The sequence below is a fragment of the Carassius gibelio genome, chromosome B1 (assembly GCF_023724105.1).
Source record: "Carassius gibelio isolate Cgi1373 ecotype wild population from Czech Republic chromosome B1, carGib1.2-hapl.c, whole genome shotgun sequence".
Taxonomy (NCBI): Eukaryota; Metazoa; Chordata; class Actinopteri; order Cypriniformes; family Cyprinidae; genus Carassius; species Carassius gibelio.
In genome coordinates, this window is record NC_068396.1 from 29,344,436 (window position 1) to 29,365,150 (window position 20,715).

General features: G+C 35.7%; 2 protein-coding genes across 2 annotated transcripts in view; one reads left to right on the forward strand and one right to left on the reverse strand.

Annotated features, from left to right (window-relative positions):
• Positions 1-1,871: 1,871 nt before the first annotated feature.
• On the reverse strand, positions 1,872-12,874 carry aimp1a (aminoacyl tRNA synthetase complex interacting multifunctional protein 1a). Its single transcript, XM_052545032.1, has 7 exons — positions 12,730-12,874; positions 9,627-9,760; positions 8,624-8,737; positions 8,324-8,491; positions 6,054-6,259; positions 4,271-4,439; positions 1,872-2,137 (listed from the first exon to the last, which is right to left on the reverse strand). Coding segments are annotated over exons 1-7 (960 nt in total). The 5' UTR covers positions 12,732-12,874; the 3' UTR covers positions 1,872-1,970.
• Positions 12,823-20,715, forward strand: part of tbck (TBC1 domain containing kinase) — a 44,385-nt gene continuing 36,492 nt past the window's right edge. Inside the window, exons 1-10 of the mRNA XM_052545031.1 lie at positions 12,823-12,993; positions 13,383-13,601; positions 15,075-15,147; positions 16,623-16,737; positions 17,075-17,148; positions 17,661-17,802; positions 18,785-18,845; positions 18,949-19,010; positions 19,399-19,460; positions 20,552-20,700. Coding sequence (XP_052400991.1) covers positions 13,409-13,601; positions 15,075-15,147; positions 16,623-16,737; positions 17,075-17,148; positions 17,661-17,802; positions 18,785-18,845; positions 18,949-19,010; positions 19,399-19,460; positions 20,552-20,700 — 931 coding nt within the window. The 5' untranslated portion in view covers positions 12,823-12,993; positions 13,383-13,408. The remainder of the gene's footprint in view (positions 12,994-13,382; positions 13,602-15,074; positions 15,148-16,622; positions 16,738-17,074; positions 17,149-17,660; positions 17,803-18,784; positions 18,846-18,948; positions 19,011-19,398; positions 19,461-20,551; positions 20,701-20,715) is intronic.

Here is a 20,715-nt window from a genome sequence, read left to right on the forward strand (position 1 = left end):
GCTGGAAATTGTAACCACTAGTGACATTAAACCCATAATGCCCTACAGAATATGAGGAATTTAGTTTCCATGCCATTCAATTTAACTGTTATACCCAGTAACATACAGTAAGTGCACTTTTAAACTGATCTGATGGAGAGACCCTCTTCTATTCATCTTTCTAGACTCGCATCTAGAAATGGCAAATGAATAGATTCCTTAATAATAACAACACATGTGAAGGCCTTTTCAATCTTCCTCTCAGGGTTTATATGTGTTCGGCATATAAACCACACACAATCATGAATCCAGCACTCACCTGCCCCATTACACCTCAATATCCAGAACCAACACACAGCCAATTTTAAAAGCATGTTGTTTAATGTACTGTAAACTTTACCTAGTTGGTAACACACTTTATGGCTTACTGTTACTTTAATTACAAATTGTTAAATCAATCAGCAAGTGCAGCTAGTTTTAATCTGAGAAGCTCCATGTGAAACGAGCCAAGGCAGAACAAGAGACACATAACAATGCAAAACTGAAAAGTAAAGTTTTTTTTTCCTTTAGATGACAATGATGTTTAGGTCCACTTATGGAGTTAATTATTTTTGACAGAATGGGGTTGTATGGACATATAAATCCATCAGTTTAACGGAAAAGAACAGAAACAGAGCAGATCTGTTCAACAGCGAGCGAAACTTCCTCTGCAAACGTCTGTGATGTTCCCCTTGAGGGACCAATAAAACCCAGCAAATCAAAATGGCTTGAAAAAAGCTCAGATAAGATTAATTCAAAGGAAATGAATATGATTCACCAACCTATAAAAAATAATTATTCCATTCTGGAATATTGCTTCTATTATGGATTTTTGGAAATTACCTTTCATGCGGTGTGTAACACAGCTCTAAATGAATGAAAACATCCGGCAAAGTTTTAATTTAAAAGTGCACCTGTATAAAGTTATCGTCTCTCAAAAGAAAAGACTAGACTCTGAATCATTGAAACGAGTCGTTTTTAAAATGAATCCCAAGCCGTTTCATGTTGACATCAACATGATGGGACATTAGCATATTGCCAGCCCACTTGCTCTTTTACCAGATTAGCTTCAAATGAGGGGTTTGGAAAAAATCAATCGCTGAGCGTATTGTTTGGGAGTCGTTAAGCAAGTAACGTAAAATAAATACATATTATAATACAATAAAAGTGACTTCCAAAACCAAAATATGTACCTTTCATTACCCATAATAAGGGCACTTAAATAACCAAAAGCCTTATATTCTAGAGGGAATGGACTACAAGAATTCACCTCTCTGGGCTGCTGATATCAGACGAGCTTTATTGTGTTCCCGTTATAAATGGATTCACCTTAAAAATGTTTTTAGCTTAGATCATTATTAACTTACATTACCAACTTATACGTTAACATGAAATTTTACATGTGTTTTGTAATACACATTTGATCTGATTTTATTGTTGCCTTGTACTTATTTCAATTCATTAATATTAACGCACAAACAAAAACATTTTCATTTCATTTTATGAATGTAGGCTAACATTATTTAATACATATTGTCGACTGTTAATCAAGGCCAATTACCAAACTATAATGTATACAGCCTGAAGTGTTACAAATGTATATGTAAAATAAAATGAATTGACAATTAACTTAATTCATTTTCTTAAAATCCTTAATTTCTTTTCGACTGAAGAAAGAAAGACATGAACATCTTTTTATTGACATGGTGGTGAGTAAATAATTAGCAAATCTTATTTTGGAAGTGAACTGACCCTTCAAGTTCAAAAGTTCAAATTTTAATCATTATAGAATTCTGTTCCTTTAAAAAAATGTATCTATTGACATGTTACCATATACAGACACATTCAAAGAGTAGCATTCAAAGACTTTATTCATCTCAAACGTGTCCCTTCATGTTGCGCCGTTAGAGAAGTCAAGAGGTTAGAGTAGAAGGAAATGATTTTAGATATTTCTATTTGATTCCACTGTTGCTCATTGTCTGAGCTTTGCACACTCCTTTCCCAGCGACCTCAAAGGCAGCTCCCTTGTAAGTGGCCACACATTGTTCATTGGTGCGCAAGTCTGGCTGGACCTGCTCCCACACTTTCTTCTTAGGGTTCAGCTCCTTGTCGGGCTCACCTGGAACAACAAAACAGAGAAGCGGAAAGTTTGAAGTGCTGATTAGTTGGTGTTTTTTTCCCAACAGCTGTTAAAAGACTAAAACAAGAGCTGGTTTTGTAATCAACTCATTATCATTAATATCCCCTTGCACAGACCAATTCGTAATGAATCTAGAACGAGTTTAAATAATTAGTTCGAGCCGAGCCAAAATGAGAAGCTCCAAGAACTCATGGAAAGCAGATGAAGACAGGTGTTTTTCCTACTACCTGCAATAAGCGGTCATAAATCAAACCAAAATGAATTCAAAAGCTTGATTTGAATGCAGACGGGGATCCTGTAACTTGCATCTGTTCTGCTGCTGACCTTTTCGCAACCATCATAACCGCTACAATCCAAATGAGATGAGAAATTCACAAGCGGAGGAAGGACTAAGAAAGGTCACAGCCTGTCTCCATTACTTTTAATGACGAGTTACAGATGCGTGCGGTAAATACAAAATAGAAAATGCAGAAATAAAGTCGTCATATGAATCAAAAAGACTTTTACAGGAGAGAATATTGAACTATTGCGTGGCAATCCATGAAAAACGGCAAAACAATACAAGAAAGAGTTGAAAAAGGTAGTAAAAAATAATTTAACAAAATAAACTGATATGACCACTTCTTTGATTTAGAGGTCATTTATGACTCCCAACAGTTGGAGGAAGTTGGAGAACTGCCTCATTCCTGCTGCGTACTTTGGTTTGGGGAAGAATAACTGTGATTAACTTGGAAAAAAATTAATTGGACAACATTATGTTTTTTTGGCTAAATGGAAAGGTGTATGAGACATTATTCTCATTGTGTCCTGTCCTCTGCACTCCACATTCACACAATTCCTGGGAATCTCCCCGTTGTTGTGTCCGGCTGACCGCAAATGCTACACTCCTCCAAATTGCCAGATCCACCATATTGTTTCACAGCACGAGAATAACATTTGTATCTTTTGTGAGGTTCTCTTAAGCACTAAAGAATTCATTTTCTTTTCTTTTTTTAAAGGGAAAATAATATTAGCTCATATAGTGGAGCACAAACAACTATGTCACCAAACAGAGAACTTCATGTTCTTTACTGCGAGATCTTAAAGAATTAAAAACAGACAGTTGTGGTTATATAACAAAATCTTGAGAATCAGATCCACGAATGGCACATGATTACCTACATGAAGTCTGGTCTAGATTACAGCTTATGTTAGCGACCCGAAAATGCCCACTTAAACAGGTAGAAACCTTTTGAACAACTGTGAGCCTGGAGCACAAAACCAGTCTCAAGTGTCACAAGTATATTTGTAGAAAGAGCCATTAACACATCGAATGGGTCAAAATGATCAATTTTTCTTTTATGCCAAAAATCATTATGATATTAAGTGAAGATCATGTTCCTTGAAGATATTTTGTAAATTTCCTACCATAAATATATAAAAATATAATTTTTTATTAGAAATATGCATTGCTTAAAAATGTATTTGGACAACTTTAAAGGCGATTTTCTCAATTTTTTTATTTTTTTGCACCCTCAGATTCCAGATTTCCAAATAGATGTATCTCAGGCAAATATCATCCTATCATAAATTATTCATCAATGGAAAGCTTATTTAGTGAAGTAGAAATCTCAATTTCAAAAACTGACCCTTATGACTGGTTTTGTGGTCCAGTGTCACAACTTTCAAATGGCCAACCCATAAATATGAGCATCCCTCACAAGATGAAGACATGTTTTGTCAGTTTGATCAATGATGTCAACATCTCGTAACCAACACGGCAAACTTTGAGAACTATGGCAAAGGAAGATCAAAAAAACCAAAGACTTGGAATAGTGCATGCATCATATGGATCCATTTCATTGTCCATTTAGAGCATGACAGCTCCTGGTTACCATATGCTTTATTCAGTAAGAATGTTCTATTTAACTTTTGTGTCCCATAGAAGAAAGAAACTCAAACTGATTTTGGAATCATAGCAGAACTTAGATTTTTGTGAGAACATTTCCTTTAATAAACCAGCATGATACACTCAGATTGGCTCCACAAAGCAGATTGTAGATGCCACTGGACTGCTGGGCAGTAATATCGTATTTCATTGCGGTACGTTTGTGTATAAATATATAAAGTTACCTGGGAAGCCCTGGAAGGTAACCCTGTCTCCAGCCATGGCTCCACTTGGGGGATCCAAGATTTCAACCTTCTCTGGAGAACTGGCACACATAACCATGGCCTGGGATAAGACGCCTCTCATCTTAGCAGGCTTCAGGTTGCATAGAAGCACAGCCATACGATTCTGCATCTAAAGATGAAAAAAAAAATGAAAATAACTAAATGTGTGGCACAGGAACCGAGTGCAATCTTTTTAAGTGGTTAAAAAGAATACTATAAATTTAATATCTAATTTATTGCATGGCAGAATGAGAAATTATGCAATGGACCAAAACATCAACAGCATACTGTATTATGAGGAACAGCTGGGCAACTTTATAATTGCTGAATTATTTGTTTTTATAACCAAGAACCAGGGATGTAGAACAAAACAGACCATTAACAAAACTAATAAATTGAATACATGCAATAATCATTCAACTCATCTACTTCCAAAATGAACTCTAGACATTCATAATTATTTCAACTTTATAAATGCCCAAACATACTTAAAGCAACTGTGATGTAGTCATAACCAGAGGGGGGGAAACCCAACATGATTAAATTAAATGAATGAAGGAAACAGATGCGTTTTATGGGTGTCATTAGAATTTCTGACGAGCTGCTAGGAATCCCCTAAACAAATCATAAACTCGGGGTTCTGGAAAATAAAGCACAAGAGACTGAGCTGTCTGCATGGAGCAGGTTTATGGACCTGCATGAATCGTAGTAGTGCAGACGTTTTATATGAAACAGTAAAACTGAAATATCCCCCTTCTCAATATTCTGACACATAACACCTAATCAACAAGAGCTGCATTCATTTTATGGCAAACAAAGATTGCTCTCAGGTACAGTAGCAAGACATATAAGCAGTCACAATTTTTTTACTGAATATATGCAAATAATGTAATTGTATTTATTAAATGTAATTTATTTTAATGTAATTAAAAATGTCATTAAATGCGACCGATATTGGTTTTTTTGACATCCAATGCCTATACCGATTACTTGGAAAGCAGGGGGCCGATAGCTGATATAAAGCCGATATAATTATAATTTGTTTTTAGTAGTATTAATATTTAAGAAATTTGAAATCATTTGACAAAGGATTAAAAAAATAAATGTATAAAATTAACATACTTATACTTAAGATGACAGAGTATTTTTCACAAATAAATATTTAATAAAAATATAATTAAAAAGGAAGTAACCCCTGTAGTCAACAGTGCACTTAGTATTCTGGGAAGTTTGTGTGTATTGGGAATCATATTTTTCAAATAAAGCCAGGGTAACACTCATTTTACATACAACACACAGAGAAAATGACATAATTATGACAGTGTGCAGAAGCATAAAGCGCATCATAATTTAAAATCACATTTAAAATTTAAAGCATTCAATTCACATGATTCACACTGACCGTAACACAGATAATACGCGATCATGCAGATCACATGCACACTTCACAAGATCTCACAGCTGGATTCGACTACGTTTGCAAGGTTTGTGAAATTAAATGTTCATTAGTCATTCAAAATAAAAGTCCCGCCTCGAACACATCGGCAAAGCAGAAAAACTTATCGACCAATGCCGATATTTGAAAAATGCCAAATATCGGCCGATATATCGGTCGACAACTTATGCTTTGCAAGTTCTAAATAAATGCATGAAATTATTTGTTGCATTTCAGTGATTATTGATAATTCCAATGACCGTCGAAACCGGACTCAGTGATAAACATGAGTTAGATGTGTCAGTGTACCTGCTCCAGAGGGATGTGTTTGACCAGGCCACTGACAACAGTGCGTGGAGCCGCTTCCCCAACATCCACCTGTTCAACGTAGAGAGAGTCGGCGTCAGGGTGCTTTTCAGCGCTGAGGATGCAGCCCACTCGCAAATCCAATCGAGACACATCTACTTTCGCCTCTTCCTGAGGAGGCGCCGCTGGCTTCTTCTCCTTCTTCTCTCCTGGACCAAAAGTGCATTACGGATCATTAGATGATGTCTTTCACATATTTGTGTGTTTGTAACTTTGACAATTACAACCATCACCCAACACACCCTAAATATCAGTAAAAAACACAAGCTGTGTATGTAGAGCTGTTAGAAACATTGTACCAACCTCGGTACAGTTTTATTACAGTACATATCCACCCCAAGGAAATGTGCTTTAGTTTGATAGGTGTTTTTAAAGCAACTCTTTGAATTATATTTTTAGCTTGTTCATATTGTTCCCTAGGGAGCTGTTGGGATGCATTTAAAAGTCTGGAACTGGGAATTCTGTCTGCTTTTCATCCGGGTTCTGTTTTTAACTTTACCCAAAACAATTGTGCCAACAATGGCTTCAGTATGGTGTTTGTTTCTAATTGCTCCAGTCATTTTGTACAACTTTACCACTGTTTCCGAGACCTGTGGGGTTTGGGGGAAACCGTTTTTGGAAAACCACTTCACCCTTAAAGTCTTGAAAATAAAAACCTCTGTGTAGTCTATACAACATTAGCACTGAACACAATGATTTCCAGACGGAGGAAATCAAAGCAACACAGGTCAAAAGTCTAGGGTCAGTTAAGAAATAATACTTTTATTCAGCAGGGATGCACTCAAATGAATAACAGATTTGCAATCAAGGCAACACATTACATTTTAAAATGTGCAGCACTGTAAATACCATAGTAATATTTCACAATATTCCTATTTCACTGTATTTTTGATCAAATAAAGTCAGCCTTGGTGAGCATAAGTGACATTTTTTTTATATCTTACTCCAAATGTTTTAACGGTAGTGTAAGCTTTTCTGAGTTGATAAAATCAGTTTACTTTTTTTTTTTTTTTTCAACATACCAATTTTTGCCTTTAATACTTGAAAAAGTCATAAGGCACCAAACTGAACATTATTTGGAAAGCGCCAGTACTATTTTCTTTCATAATCGTTCATGTTCACGCACCACTGCAAGGTGACCGGGCTAAACATTCTTTATTTTCTCAGAAAACCTTTTGAGTTTCAGGTAAAGATGTCAATAGCTGTTAAATATGCTGCATATTCCAAACTTTTAATAAGGAAAAATGAGTGTAGTAGACAACCCTTCACTCTGAAGCATGCAGACTACGTGTCTAAGTGATTCAATCCCAGCCTTTGTGGTTTAATAATCACACAGGGCTATTGTGAATTTCACTGGTGATTTTGATTAATCACGCAGCCCTAAGTTCAGAAAATACTGGTAGAAAAAGTGCCAAGAGTCCTCTAAATGTGAGAAATCATGCAGTTCTACCAAAAAATAGATACGCGTGAACTACAGGTGCTACAGCATTCATCAACAATGAAGGAAAAGAGACATATTTGGAAAATTATGAAACTCCTTTTAACATCTGGCCAGGAGGAAACACACAAGTTAACTTGTTTTTCCTCAGCCTATAAATGCACAAAAACAATCTGCGATCTGTACTTAGATATGAATAGAGTGTTCCCAAGTTGAAGGGATTTAAGTGATTGGAAATGAAAATCATTTTCATAATAAAGAACCATGAAAGGAAATCTAAGCCATTTCAAATGCTCTATTCTGTAGGGCAGGGATACTTAGAAATATAACCCCCAGAAGACATCAGTGAGGTCTTTAAATCTGGTTTGCTTTCAGATCTGGTTATAACCCAAATGAGTTTGACCTGCATCCACAGCTCACATTCACTCATGGCGTCCTCCCAAACTCTACCAAGCTTCAAACGCGTTCGTTATGCTGCACTGTTTATGAGTGCGGGACTGTGTGCATTAGTAAAACGTCTTTCTTATTCATGTTCCTATTTGTAACTGAAGTGTAAATCATTCACATATTCCCAAAAATGAAATGAACCCCTAGTCATGACACAGCCTAGCCTTATCAATTAATTTTTATGGCCCTATATTACTGACACTTTCTTCCAATTGCAATTTACAGCCTAATTAGACATAAAAGTTAAGATATTGCTAAGTTTTGAATGGTGAGGCAAATGAATCAATAGCACTGGAACTTCGCCTTATAGTGTCAGTAATATGCTTACCCTTCTTCTCGGCTTTCATCTTTTTGCCGTCATCACTGTTTTTGGCTGGTGGGGTTTTTGTGGCTGGGGCAGGAGCAGAAGGGGCTGCTGGGACAGGTGGCTCTGAGGCTGTGGGTTTAGAGACACACTGGATGCTGGGCTCTGCTGAAGGCACGGACACATCTTTCACTGTAAAGAACAAACCAAATGATTTGACTTCTTTATTGCTAAAAAAAAACAAAAAAACAATGTATCTGTGAATGCTAAATGGTCAACACAAGTAGCATTTCATTATTTCACCAGTATGTTGTGATATTATACCTCCTCTTCTCTTTTCCATTTCCAGAAGTTGTTCCTTCAGTTCCTCAATGTCCTTCTTGAGCTTGGCATTCTCCGCCATCAGTTTCTTTTCCTCTTTTACTGTGGCCTGCACAACTACACCGAACGTTGCATTCATTAGAACAAGACAAAAACATTCATTCAGAACTTCTTAACTCAACTGTCTACTGCTAATCATTTGCTATTTTATTAATATACACCACTGTTCAAAAGTTTGAAAAAATCTTCCAGAACATTATAAATCTCTTAATAGTCACTTTTGATTAATTTAATGCATGCTTGCTGCATGAAAGCATTTATGTCTTTCAAAAAAAAAAACAAACAAAAAAAAAAAAAGACCCCAAACTTCTGAAAGGAAGTATAAAAACATACATCTTTAAATATCATTAAATAATACAAACATACGGATTAAGTATTATAATTTTTTTCTTTCTTGTTTGTCGTGATAACGATTTAATTTTCATGTGATCTCAACTAAACAAAAGTTGTTTTATTTGTTGTTGTTGTTTATTTACAGTGATTGTTTGATCTACTGTAAATTAATAATCCATGGCCTCTTAGGACTTCTGTACAAACATCATATTGTTTTCCTTATCAAATTAATATTGTTCTGGCCCAACTGGTATAAATTAGTGCCGTCAAATGATTGATCGCATCCAAAATAAAAGTTTTTGTTTACATAATGTGTGAGTGTGTACGGTGTGTATTTATTATGTGTATATATATATATATATATACACATAATATATACACACACATACATATATTTTGTAAAAAAAACTTTTATTTTTGATGTGAGTGATTGTTTCACAGCACTAGTATAAGTGTTCGAAACCTCTGTGAATTAAAATATGATCTTTCCAAGCATTTGCATTCTGAAGTCGATTATTAAAAGATTCCTCTTTCTACTTTTGATCCTCTCAGACATCCTCATTGGTCATTGACCCGTGATCAGCACACATGCACGCCTCATGCATCCACTTACTGGCTTTCTCCTTCAGCAGCTGGACCTGCTGCTTGAGGTATTCGATGATCTGGTCAGCCTCCGCCGCCTTCTGTTCCAGTCTCATGAGTGAGGGTGTGTGGCCTGACATCTTGAACAGGGATCGTACCAGGAACCTGGAAAACAAGCCAAAGGAGAAGATCAAACGCGGTAGGAACTCTTAGTCACTCATAAACATGTTCACAAAAAGAGGATCCACAGAGACATCCTATCCATGTTTGGGAACATGCGGCACTAGAGCACGACCTCTTTCAGTGAGATCTTTTCAGATCTTTGGCGCACGTAAACACGAGGTGTTTGGCAAACTTTACAGGGTGCTTTAACTTGTAATTTATACCGATACATGGCCAAGTTTCTGTCCTAATCCCCTTCCATGAAGGAGAATTATAATGAAACATCTGACACCAGCCAGATGCTCAACAATAGATCGGCTAGACGCCAGACAACATGCGAAAACCTCATCAAAGCGTACATTCTCCATCGTAATCCCAGTGAACCCTGCTTTGGGTTCGCACTTCAGTACCGCTTGAATCGCCTCGCCACGTCCAGGTCAACTAAAATATTCCTCAAAAAGGAAGTGGATGGAATCAAACCATATGGCATCTAAATGTGTGTGCTCTCATGTCCACAATGAGACAAATACTGCGTAATTGCATCACTGTCCTCTCAGCTCTGTGTTTTGATTGAGGAATCCTCTTTGGTCCCACAACGGATCCCATTCAGTCGGAAGACAGCTGGTGAAGGACCACAGACACTTTACACATTTGGCTTGGGCTCATTCACTGCAAAAGGACTAGGGGAATTTTTACAAGGCGTAGGAAAAGAGAAGAACACATCATAACACACAGTGCAGGGTGGTGCTGGAAAACAACAGCTGGCGCGGGATGAAAACAAAGAGTTCAGATGAGGAAATTAGAAACACAAAAAAGCTGGAGTTGATAATATCGTGGATCAAAGTCTCTTGTTTTTGAAGTTCTTGAACTGCTTTAAATGGGCCTGTGGTGGAAGGATTTATGAGCACCATGTCAGGACTGTTTTCATTTGCATAACCCCTGAAAATGAGTCCCGGAGCCCAAACCCTCCCCCCCAAAAATCCCTAAAAGCTCAGTTGTCACTGTAACCCATAATGCCATTCAACAGAGGTCATCGGCATCATATGACAGCCTATAAACATGAATGTTAGCCATGCAACGGATATAAAATGTATGAAATGCAACCAAAAACAACGGCGTCTGTGAAAGAAACCTTGAAAATGTTCCCATTTAAGGCCAACTGACACCAGTGAATGTAACACTTGCAGGAGCAGCTGTCACTGTCATGCAAGTCTGAATGGTGAGGAGATAATGACCACGCACTTGTGCTGCACATTAGTCAGCACTTCCATTGGTCACCAGCATCAGTCCACAGTAAAGACTTCATTCTCTTCTATTCATCTTTAAGAAATTATAAACGATCTTAAATACTCTCATCTCACAGGGATGTTTTTATGTAACTGTAATGGTCTACAAATAACTGCTTGAGGACCCAAATGAAAAGCACATGACGTCCTATGCATGTAAACTATTTTGGGACACAAAATGGAATATGATTTAGTTTTAATGAATGTATGACAATAATAACATATTATCGTTTACAACACCATAATGCATTAAGTGACCACACTAGTTTATGATTTCTAAAGGTTATGTTAATGGGCTCATTTATGTTAAACAAATTAAACAAGATTAAGGCTTTTTCATATATAGGTGGCCTAAGCAAACACAGTGTAGTTATGCAATTTGATAAGTAGAAGCCATGCATGGTGGCATTTGTATCTGTTGACTTGTTCAGGACAAGTAAATAAATCAGTTTCACAGACTATAGTCATGGCCAAAAGTTTTTGCACTGACATAATTTTGTGTTTTGCAAAGTTTGCTGCTTTAGTTTTTGTTGATTATTTTTCCACATGTGTCTATGGTATACTGAAAAACAAAATGAAAACAAAATAAAGTTTTAAAGGCTTTTATTGGCAAATATTTTTAATTAGTCAATACACTGTTGACCCTTGTTCTTCATTACCTCTGCAATTCACTCAGGCCTGCTGGATATTAGCTTCTGGGACAAATCCTGACAGACAGTGACCCATTCCTGCCTTAATAGATCTTGGAGTTGATCAGGACTGAGATCCGGGGAGTTGCCTGGCCACAGATCTAAAATTTCAATGTTATGATCTTCGAGCAACTTCTTTATCACTCTTGCTTTGTGACATGGTGCTCCATCATGCTGGAAAATGCATGGATCATCACCAACTTGCTCACTGGAAGAAGTCGCTCTTTCAGGACGTTTTGATACCATTGTATATTCCTGGCAGTGTTTTGGAGCAGACTTACGAGAGAGCCCACTCCCCAAATATGGATGGTCTCAGGATGCTTCACTGTAGGCACAACACAGGACCAGTGTTCACCTTTTCTTCTCCAAACAATCGATTTTCCAGATGTCACAAACAGCCAGAAGGGAGCTTCATCAGAGAAAATAACTTTGCACCAGTCTACACAATAATCTAAAAACAGTGTGAATGACCAAAACAAGAGCAAACTTTGCAAAACACTAAATTTCACCCCCAAAACCTTTGGCCATGCCTGTAACTTACATCCTGCACATAAATGAAAGTAAAAGAAAGACAGACAGCAAAGCAATCTATTAAAGAATTAATAATTTCTAAGTAAATTTTAGTTTAGATAATCATTAAGAGGGAAATAATATATTAATCATTGATGCAATTTCTCATAAATTATCAAATAAATTAACTTTTTTAAGCCTTTAAGGCAGATATCTACGCAACGATGGAAATGTAAACATGATACGATTTTTTTTTGTTTTTATTTTTAGTAGTGATATTCATACAGAAGGATCATCGTGACTCGTGATGTCATTTGTAAACTTCTTTATATAGATAACGTTACAGTGCTGACTGTCACTTCACCTTTCAATCTTCATAACACATCCGTACTCTCACAGCTCGACTTTAACTACATTCCTAACACACTGCATAGAAAAACAGACAATACTCATATATTAAAACGTCAACGCGAGCTCTGTTACTCACATAAAACTGCAACCGTACGGTTCTCTCCTACAAAAGCCACACGCTACACTCGTCTATCTTCTCACACCGCCGTCGGAAGATGATGACGTCACGGTCACGCGGAGATCAGCTGTTCGCGTGCGCGGGATAAACACGTCATCGCGCGCCTCTGCCGTTTACAGTCGCCGGAAGACTACACCGATCGCTCAAAATTACACATATATCAGAAATATCATCAATGGACACGTGAATCAAATGGAGCAGTCTTTCGTTTCAGACAAGCAGGTATGCCGCTAATTCAATGTTGCGTTTGTAAACCCCAAACGTCAGAAATCCAACAGTGTAACGTTATTTCAATGATATGAAATTTTGTCAAATATCATCGGTTCGGTTTGTAAACGCGTCAGACCAAAATAGTAAGTTATGCTCTAAGATGGAATAAACACGTTTTAGTGTTATGATTAATCTAGGTTATCATATTTTATATATAATATGAACATACCTGACGCTCCTAATGAAAATGTACTACAATTTTACTGTTGTAACACTAACTGTTGTTACTGTTTATGCTGTATTTAATGTATAGTAGCCTATACGTGATATTGATAACACATTAAAATGATACAAAGTATATTCTGTATAACTGTATGTTGTCTGTATATTGCCTGTGTCAGTGTTTTTGTTGAGCATCCGGCGAGTCATGCAGCCCCTCAGAGATGCGGAGCTGGGGGCCTCCACCTTCTTCGCCTCTCCTCTTCCTCATGATGTGTGCGGCAGCAATGGGCTTCCTCTCACCCCCAACTCCATCAAGATCCTGGGACGCTTTCAGATCCTCAAGACCATCACCCATCCCAGACTGTGCCAGTATGTGGACATCTCCAGAGGGAAGCATGGTAGGATGTCGTGCGTTTCCCGCTACATGACCGGCAAATCATCAGAGGCCCAAATAAGATAAAGTCTAGTCAACCCACGGTCCTTTTTTTTTTCCATAGTGCTTCATGCAATACAGATTGTTCCAGCTTCACAGTATTAAACAGGGAAGAATTAATCAACATCAGTGATCTCAGTGATTGAAAAATGAGACCAATGTAAAGCAGCTGTAGCAAGACAATAGTGTCTGTCAGTTCAGTTAAATTTGGTTCATTATGAGACAAGCTCTACTGAAAACAACAGTGTTGGTCTTCAACTCGAGTCAGTTCAGTGTTGATTCAGTTTGGTTCAATAACTGTCTATGTTGCAAAATTAATTCAGTTTATTTCATCTATAAAGCAGAAGACAACAGTGTCATTATTCACCTGAAATTCTATTCGAGTTTTGTCCTCATCCAATAGTGTCAGTGCAGTTAAAACAATAAGGGTACTTAATATGAAATATCTCTTAAGGGTGAACCGACATCAATTGATAAATGACAGTAAATAAAGTTTATTTCCTACAAAAAAAAAAAAAAAAAAAAATGCATCTCAGTGTTGAATCTTTTAAACAATATTGATACCTTTTGTAAAGTATCAGAATTGATGAACACTTCAACAATGACACAGTTATTGAATTTGATTCGAAGTGATAATGACCTTTATAGCTGAAATGGAAGTTGTTTCATAACCGATGACCATGCAACACTGACACTGTTATTTTCCCTGTTTATTTCTGTGAAGCTGCTTTGAAGCAATCTAAAGTGCTATTAAGTTGAAATGTGTGCTTTTTTTTCATTTCTCTTAAAAACCTCACCGAGTCTGTTTTTGTTTTCTGGTGCTCTTGAGGGTTTTATCATCTTTTATCTTAGTGATTTTTATCTTTGTGGTTTAATGTCATTATTTGTGTGCTGATTCTGCCTGTGAGGATCTTTCTTTTTATCTTTAGTTGCTTTATGACTCCTAGCTCAGTATTTATCATGCACGATGCGCGTTGTATCATGCACGTGTCCCCTATGAGAAAACCCTCTGACATCGATGCATGTGTAGGCAAACACATGTGTTTGAAGTCCTTATGACGATTATGCAGATTTATTCGAGTTATAACTTTCTTTCATGTTTGAGAAATGACCTTGAATGCAGGTCATCATCTCGCTGCAGGGAATAATCCTTTCTGAGGATAATGACTGGGTTATTAAAGTCAATTTTGAAATGGGAATAGTATGAATGTTGTACATTTTGGAGTGATTGTTATTGCAAAACAATAGCGTTTTTTTTAAGATACTGTGACCTTTTTTTTCAGTTGCATGCAGAACAGTGCGAACCAAATATAGAATAAATAAAACACTGATACATTTACATGAGATGCTAAAAGTTCAGTGAATAATGGTGCTTGCAACACCAAGGTTGTGGGTTAGATTCCCATGAACTCTAATTTGACCTCTTGACATCTTGCAGAACGTCTGGTTATTGTAGCTGAGCACTATGAAAAAAGCTTGAAGGACCTTCTGAAGCAAGGGAAACCAGTCAGGTAATACATGCACACGGAATATAACTGATTGCATATGGTCTGTTTACATGACTTTGCTGCAAGTGAGGGATTCTTTAATGAAAACCATTATTTATTTGAAATACAGGTAGACCGTTTTTGCTCAATCTAAGGCAACACCAATAAATAAAAGCATGGAAATAGTGATTTACAGTGGTATTACCATTAGATACAACATTGTAATATCTTAATTTAATAGCAATTGGGCCAGTTTGATAACAATTCACTATCAAGGACTGTAGACGTAGATGGTAAAACTTGCTTGAAAACAAGACGGAGGACAAAAACATCTTATTGCAAGCAGTAAAGCTTCCATTTTTTTAGACAGTATATAAAGTATTGAGTCACAATTTCCAATCAGACCAGTCATGTCTAGCAATATTTTCACCACCCCAATTACATATCCAGATATTTCCAAAGAAACATGTTTTTCAACACCCAGACCTGTCTACAGGTTTCATGACTTGGGTTGCACTTTATTTTACAGTACGTGTACTTACATGTACCTATAGTGTACTTACAGTGTATTTATCTAAGAAAGTTCTGGTAAAACAAGGTAACTACATGGGGTAGGGTTAGGTTTAGCGGTAGGTTCAGGGTTAGTACCTAGTTTTTACATAGTTATTAGTACATAGTATGTACATGGTGAACAGGACTGTAAAATAAAGTGCTACCATGACTTGGGCAGAAAAGTCAGAATGTACTGTTTATAATATTTGACTGATAAGAACCATCCACTTTAGTTTATTAAGTGACATGAACTTTAATACCCATATTTGTTTTGGATTTGTTTTTGAGGTCAGACTCACCCAGCAGCCTGTGTTTGTACAGACTGTTTGTCCTCTCTGTCTTCTATTAAAAGCAGATGAATGCAGTGTCTTTTACGTTCAGCTTTTTATTTTCATCCAGTATCACGTTAAACACAGAAAAACTGTAGCTGTCTGAGTGGAATTAACAGCTGAACCAATGATGTATTCACAATAACTGACAGATATTAGCAGTGACTGAACAGCTTCAACTGCATATTTATGCTGCTCTTGTTCTGCCATCTACTGTATAAATCTGATATTTTATTATGAATTAATGGCACTTAAATGAATTGCATGTTCTTATGTTTACTATCTGATTATGCCTTTCTTTTGACCCATAGTATCTATATAAATATATCTATAAATGTTTGTGAATACATACATATATATATTTATATATTTATTTATTTTTAGACTAATAACTTTGTATTTTGTCTTTTTACTTTTACTTAAATTTTAGAAGTGTTTGAAAAATTCCAAATTCTACCCCAAAATATGTAATCGATCGTTCATGATCAGGTCTTAATTCCAGGAGATGTGATGAATAGTTTAACATGGGTATATGTGGGTAAGCATAGGTACATATATGGTTGTAATATTATGTAATATGTTGCATTTTTCAAGATTTTAAGTTCTTGTCTCTCTTAGTCCAGAGAAGGTGCTACAGGTTGCCTATGAAGTGCTGGAAGGCTTGGAGTTCATGAATAAACACGGCATGGTGCATCGTGCCTTGTCTCCCAACAATGTTCTCCTGGACCGCGAGGTGTGTAGACACACAGATAAGCTGCAGGGTGTAATAACAAGCTTTAAATTTAATTTTACTTTTTTTATTTTATTTTTTTTTACTTTTTTTTATTATTGATCTAAGCCTGTTATTATTATTTTTTGCTCAAACATGTAATAATATTCCATATTTTCAATATAAAAGCTTTATAGTAAATAAGCTGGGAATTCTGACTTCAGTCTATGTTACTGTTAGCATGAGTTTATTTAATATAATAAGCACAGTAAAATTGTCAGAATTACATCAGGATTGATGTCTTACTGTGAGGTGCTTTCAGCTCACTGTTGGAATCCGATGTTCTTTTACAAATCAACAGGGCAAGGTGAAGCTGGCCAAATTCGGCCTTTATCACATGACCGACCACGGAGCAGATGTTGACTTTCCTATTGGGTACGTCATTCAGCTATAATGTTTTCCATTTGTTTCCTGATCTAACATATTCCTCAAAGTGAAACTCACGTGCTTTGGAGTCTATATAAGGGTACAGATAACATCTCGGCATCCTTATTGCAGAGCAGAAAGTCAGGGCGAGCTTTAAATCTTTTTAAGATGCATCGCGGCTCCAAATCGAAGCGTCAGCCTTTCATTGAAAAAAAGATCAATGGGTCACGCTGTGCTCTCGTAATAAAGAAAGATGAACTAACATTAGAAGTGCATCATTGTGGCCCATCTTTGTTTGGATCAAAAGCAGATCCTGGATATCAAAGCGGCTTCCTTGTGTGGTATCATAAATAACTTAGCTGAGTGGCACAACTAGGAGCCCCCATGTTCTCAGAGGGCCCTTTTTATAATATCAGGGTTTGTGGGACATGTCTTTTGTAATCTGTCATCACAAGGACCACATCTGCACCCTGCGAGACCTTTCCAACACCCGTGTCTTCTGTTTCTCTGTGTTTTTGTAGGTATCCATCTTACCTGCCTCCAGAGGTTATTGCTCAAGGCTGTTTTTATTCCAGCGACCCCTCGATCATTGAGGCCCCTCTTCCTTCAGGGCCCAAAACAGACGTTTGGTCTCTCGGGGTGCTTCTGTTTGAACTCTGTGTGGTACGCTCTCAGAGTTTTCATTGATTCTGCTCAACAAGGACTCAACTGAATTTGAGATTAATGCAAATTATTGTTTCCAATATATATATTGTAAGTTTAAAAAACTCCAGTTTTCACTTACAGGTTACATTTTATGCATATATATCAATCAAAGACAATAACGTTTATAAATTCCTTTTCTCCCTAAAAAAACCTTTGTTTGATTGCAAAATGGACACTTTTGCTTGAAATACACAAAATTCTTTTCTAGCTCGAATTTTTTCGAATTTTATTATTATGTTTTTATTGTCATAGTTTTTACTATCATTTTGAATTAGATCCATTTTTATACTTTTAGTTTTAGTTTTAATTTTAGTTGAATTTGTAATTAATTTTATGTATTTTGTTTTGTCTTTTTCTATGATTTAGTTTTTTTTTTTTCAGCTTTAATTTTTAGTTTGATATTTATTTTATTTTAGATATTTTAGGTGGTTATTTTAAGTTTAATCTAAACAAAACTGGAATTTAATTAAAAAATAATAATTTAAATAACACCAATAACATTAGAAGTATATTTAGGTTTTAATCTAATATTTTTAATAGATTAAATTTTTTTTAAATAATATTTTATAGTTGAAATAAATAGATTAATATTGAATATTATAAATTAATAACTTAATTTCGGTTAACAAAAATGTTGTAATAGTTTTAGTTTTAGTAAACCGTAATAACTGTCCCAGGCCAGAAGAAACTAATTGTAAACAAACCTGAATGTTGGCTTGGCAAAGCCTACTCTCTTTTTTAAAAAGAGGAATACAAGGTCAAAACAGGCACAGTGCATTATGAGATGCAACGTTGCATTTAGTATGCTCTGTTGTATACTACACTTTTGGCAAATAAAGAAAAAATATACATACTGCAAAACTATTCAGACTGTTGAAATGTGACCACAATGATTTTAACATTAACTATTTGATGTCATGTGACTTGTGTTGTCCAATAGGGAAGGCAGATTCTACAGAACATTGATATTAGTGAGAGAATGAAGTTCATCATCACCTTAGGCAAGTTCGTGCTTATGTGACCCTGTTTATGTATTCACATCACATTATTATGTCTATTTTCTGTTGTAATGCATTTGACTGGAATACCTTATTGTCTCTACAGGATGCATGGACGACATAATCACGGTTCTTGCCGAGGAACACGGCTGCTTAGATACAATTAAGGTAAGTTTGCTCATCTTAATGGATAGCCTTTCATCTTTTTACTTTACATTCCTTGATGAGATATTTGATTATGTTTTCTTTTTTTGTAAACCTTTTACTGCCGGACAGAACAATACACAATCAGTCTCATGGTTGGAAATGCTTTATCTCAGGGGTTTCATCTCGAAGGAATTTGACTTTAAAAGGTTTACTTTGAAACCTCTCAGATAAACTCTTCTTAGCTTGACACTGCAGGCTCACTGGTCGTACGGCTAATGTTTTCCAAATGTCCTCATAAAACTTCACTTTTCAGCGGGGTTTATGGCACGAATGACAGATAGTGCTGATTTATCAGAGTTTGGCTGGGTTTGATGCTTTACTAATATTCTTGTCTCCGTCTTTTTCCCAGGAGCTGCCTGAAAATGTGCAGGCTTTATTGAGGAAATGCCTGACGTTTCTCCCTTCAAAAAGGTTACCTACAATATTTAGCCCTATATCATTTCTTTATGGAAATAATAAAACTCTGATCTTCCAAAACTTTTCATGCAGTCAGAAGGACATTTGGCATTATGACATTATGCCTTTAAATCTCTCGAGTAGGGACTTGCACTTATTATTTATTAATTTATTTTACTAATAAATGTATTATTTAAATTCTTTGTAGGAATGGGCCATATAGTTATAAAATTGGTAGTTTTCATTCATATTGCATCTCAATATTTATATTTATTTAAACAGCCATTAACACTTCAGAATATAGATATGTAGCAGAGATACTATTATAGTTTTTTATAATGATTTTGAATCTGTTTTTACTACTTTTATATTTTCAGTTCAGTTTCATTACATTTGAGTATATATTATTCATTTTTATTTTTATTTGATTTATTTTAGGACAATGTAGTCAGATTTGTAATTAATTTGACGTGTTTTCCTGTTTTTATTTTATTTTATTTTTTATTTACTTTTTAGGTTTAATTTAGTTTTATTTGAGTTTTGGTTTTAGTTCAGTAGTTTTGGTTTAGTTTTAGTTTTTATTTATTATATTTCCAGAATAAGTCTTTAGAATCCATTTAAATGAAATTAGAATTTCATTTTATTTTAATTTCAATTATCAATTATTTTATTTCTCGATTAGTAAGTTTGCTTTTTGTCTAATTAAATTATCACATTATTGGAATTAATATATTAATTAATATTTATACTACAAATAAATAAGACATACAGTATGATCTAAAAATATTATTTTATTTTAACAATAATTTTATTTTTATATTTTACTTTTAGTTAACTGTAATAATTAATTTGTTAATATTAAATATTAATTTATTCATAAAGTGTTTAACATGTCCATACAGGGAATTTGCCTTAATGAAATTTTCCATACTTGTTTGCTTTGGTCTAATTGAGCAAATCGAACATCACAATATGGAATTGATGTACTACTTAATATTAATACTACTAATAATTATTAATGCATACAGTATGTGAGTAAACAGAGAGGACCAAACTCATGGTTAATTAATAATAATAGTTAGTGTCTGATTGTTGTTGTCTTTCAGAGCCACTCCGGCCGAGCTTCTGGGAGACTCTGTGTTTGAGATCATTTCCTGTCAGTACACACCCTACCAGAGCCCTGTGCGTCTGTTTGCCTCCTCCCCGCGCTGTGCTCATTTACAGCTTCCAGAGGACATCAGTGAACTCTGGAAAGGTTCGAGTGCCTAGA